General features: G+C 38.1%; 1 protein-coding gene across 2 annotated transcripts in view; it reads left to right on the top strand.

The window, feature by feature from the left end:
* Positions 1-1,498, top strand: part of SYNPO2 (synaptopodin 2) — a 202,051-nt gene extending 200,553 nt beyond the window's left edge. For both annotated transcript variants that reach the window (XM_011977602.1, XM_011977604.1), the window contains one exon: positions 393-1,498. In XM_011977602.1, the coding sequence (XP_011832992.1) occupies positions 393-926 (534 nt within the window). In that variant the 3' untranslated portion in view covers positions 927-1,498. The remainder of the gene's footprint in view (positions 1-392) is intronic.
* The last annotated feature ends 2,255 nt before the right edge of the window (positions 1,499-3,753 follow it).

Below are 3,753 nucleotides of genomic sequence, written 5' to 3'. Positions count from 1 at the left end.
TACACATATGCCTATGTACAGGGCAGAGAGAAGGAAAGGTGTTTCCTAGTGATGACAAAGCCCCTGCCCTGCCCCTAGTGACTATGCCTAAGAAAGATGACAGCAACTGGGGCTATGCGTTCACAGATGGGGAGCAACTAGGAGGGCCAAGTGCAAAAGGTGGGGTCAAGTGGCAGCCCACTATTTGCCCTTGGCCCACTTTTGCAAAGGTAGGGACAGGCAGGACAGGCAGCCTGTCCTGGCTTTAAGACTAAGCATTCTAGGGGGTTAATTATTATTATTATTATTATTATTATTTTGCAGTGCTTGGTAATGATGCTAGGAATACTTTGGAGTAACAATCAGCACAAACCAAAATGAATTAGATATATTAATATTTTCGTTGTTTTTAGGAGAGTGGGCGCTCCCTTTCTCTTCCCGGAAGATCTGTCCCACCCACCATTTCTGCATCTCCTTGGGTATACCAGCCTACTTATAGTTACTCTAGCAAACCAACTGATGGACTAGAGAAAGCAAACAAGAGACCAACTCCTTGGGAAGCAGCAGCAAAATCTCCTCTCGGTCTAGTGGATGATGCTTTCAGACCCAGAAACATCCAGGAATCCATTGTGGCAAATGTGATCTCAGCAGCTCGGAGGAAGGTGCTTCCAGGGCCTCCAGAGGATTGGAATGAAAGATTGTCCTATATTCCTCAAAGCCAGAAGGCCTATATGGGCTCATGTGGAAGGCAAGAGTATAATGTCACAGCCAATAATAATATGTCCACCAACTCCCAATATGGTTCACAGTTGCCATATGCATATTATAGGCAGGCTTCAAGAAATGATTCCACAATCATGTCCATGGAAACCAGGTCTGATTACTGTCTTCCAGTAGCTGATTACAACTACAACCCACATCCAAGGGGATGGAGACGCCAAACCTGAAAGTTAGACGAATGGATCATGTGCCAACTGTGGTTTTTTAAAAAATGCTCCTTTGTAGGGTTTTAAACTTTTCTAATAGATTTAATTTCACTTTTGGTCTTGGCTTGTTCTCATAAGTCATTTATCTAATTTTGTGTTTCTATGTGTGTGTATACACACACATATACACACACACACACACACAAGTAAGTGTGAATACTTCCTTGTCGGCTGATGCATAGAGAATTCCTTTGAAGAAAATTTCACTATCTGCATTGATGTACCAGCACTTATATGCAATTCATAATTTTGATTCCATTTGTAGGTATTCTATGCAACTAAACTCTACTCAATTAAAGTAAAACTAACTATTTCTTCGTTGCACCTTAGTCCAGGAAGAAATTAATGGAATATGGTGTGCTAATTATCACTACCTATAACAGCAAGGAATATAACATTGCAGAAATTTCTCATGGGGCATGCCAGTGAGCAATTATTTATTTATTATTTTATTTTTTAATTTTTTAATTTTTTTGAGACAGTGTTGCTCTGTCACCCAGGCTGGAGTGCAGTTGCGCGATCTCAGCTCACTGCAAGCTCTGCCTCCCGGGTTCATGCCATTCTCCTGCCTCAGCCTCCTGAGTAGCTGGGACTACAGGCGCCCACCACCATGCCCCGATAATTTTTGTATTTTTAGTAGAGACGGAGTTTCACCATCTTGGCCAGGCTGGTCTTGAACTCTTGACCTTGTGATCCACCTGCCTCAGCCTCCCAAAGTGCTGGGATTACAGGCATGAGCCACCGTGACTGGCACCAGTGAGCAATTGTTTTATAAAAATATTTTCCTTGGTGTTAAGTATTTCTCTGCAACTTTTTTTTTTTTTTTTAGACGGAGTCTTGCTCTGTCCTGCCCAGGCTGGAGTGCAATGGTACGATCTTGGCTCACTGCAACCTGTGCCTCCTGGGTTCAAGCAATTCTCCTGCCTCAGCCTCCTGAGTAGCTGGGATTACAGGCACGCACCACGACACCCGGCTAATTTTTGTATTTTTAGCAGAGATGAAGTTTCACCATGTTAGTCAGACTGGTCTCAAATTCCTGGCCTCGTGATCTGCCCGCTTCAGCCTCCCAAAGTTCTGGGTTTAAAGGTGTGAGCCACCACACCTGGCCTTTCTGCAACATTCTTTAAAAAATCCAATAAATTTTCAATTTTAAAAAAAGAATTAAAATGTGGGAGTTCTCAGAAAGAAATAAACACATAACAATAAGATTATTATACATTTTAGAAGGGCTTTTGAGGAATGTTGTGATGTGTGGAGAATAGAAAGATTTAGATATATGCCTGTGTGAGGAATAGACTCTGGGTTCAGGTGTCCCCATTTGTCAAATGAGAAGATTGGATTATCTAATCTTTTAGATCTTTAACAACTCTGATATTCTGAGATTCTCTCATTTGTAGAATGCCCTCTGATGCATTGTTTATTTTTATTGCTCATTATATCAATATCAGATTATGTTTAGAAGTGGATTAGGTAATTAGTTTCACTACATGTATCATTAAATGTCCTAAAAGGATTTGTTAGGCGGCAGGCTTTGTGTTACGTGTTACATGGAGTGAGGGTAGATGTGAAGATTTAAAACGATTAATGGATTTAAGGAAGTGGTACATAAATATGTCTGTTATTATGCAATTGTAGGTCATGATCATTTATTCAGTTATAGAAAACATGCCACAGAAGCTGATGTAACAAGTGGTGCTTCTTTAGAAAGTTGTCATTAGGATGTTCAGAGGAAGTTAAGCAGCTGCTTCATCAATCCCATGACACTTGCCTTGTTAGCATGCCCATCAAATAATCAGATCAAACACCTGCTCCTTATTGCCATGCCCACGAAGTGTTAAATAAATTAAAAAAAAAAAAAACCCAAAGTATTTGACATCTTAAGCAAATATCCAGAATATTTTTAAGTAAAAAACCATCTTGAGGATTCAAAATTTCTTTAGCTTTTTAAAGGTGATAATTTTGCTTTGTGTTACTTTTTAGCTCTTGAATGTATCACTATGATGGTCTCTTATAATATTTCACAGAATAAAAATTAAAAATAATGCCAGGGTGCAAGTGACCGAGGCCTTATCTTGAAGGTTAAAAAAAAAAAAGTGAAGAAATCACAGTAAGTTCTATTAGTGATGTTAGAACCAGACATAAAATTGTTCAGTGATGGAGAAAAGAAATGATAAATACTTTTCAAGGTTATATTGTTAAATTATGTTAAATTATCAAGGTGTAAGATGTAATTACTGACTCCCAAGAGTTTTTATAGAATCCTAAAAAATAATGCCTGATGTACAGATTACTTAGCAAATTCTCAGAAATCCCCCACATAAAAGCCTTACTTGGTTCAAAATTTACTATAGTGGTTTAATCATTTTAGATTTGAATGTTTTAAGATAGGAGAGACTCAGCAGAAAATACTTTGCTTGCCAGGGTTGTGTTCTACTTCATTGCTTTCTTTTATAAGTGCTAGGAGTTATTTACATCAGTTGACATAGATATTATTCACTAAAATTTTCAACAGACTCAAAATAGAGAGATGTTTTAAACTTACATATTAGTATAAAACAGACTTCTGTCTCATTGCATGTACTAGATCAATATTATCTGTATTAAGCTATCTGAATTTATTTTAGACATTAAGAAAAAGTACACGGTGGGAAAGTTGCACATTTCTCACTCACAAGGAGAAAAACATTCTATATTTGTAGCAGAAATCAGTGGTTTGAAAAGTCATACTTTACAGATACGAACCTGAAAAGTCAAAGTGCCATTGTTAAATCATCCTAAAGTGTACTGT

The sequence above is a fragment of the Mandrillus leucophaeus genome, unplaced genomic scaffold, assembly GCF_000951045.1.
Source record: "Mandrillus leucophaeus isolate KB7577 unplaced genomic scaffold, Mleu.le_1.0 Scaffold181, whole genome shotgun sequence".
NCBI classification, from domain to species: domain Eukaryota; kingdom Metazoa; phylum Chordata; class Mammalia; order Primates; family Cercopithecidae; genus Mandrillus; species Mandrillus leucophaeus.
This window is presented reverse-complemented; position numbering and strand designations above follow the sequence as displayed.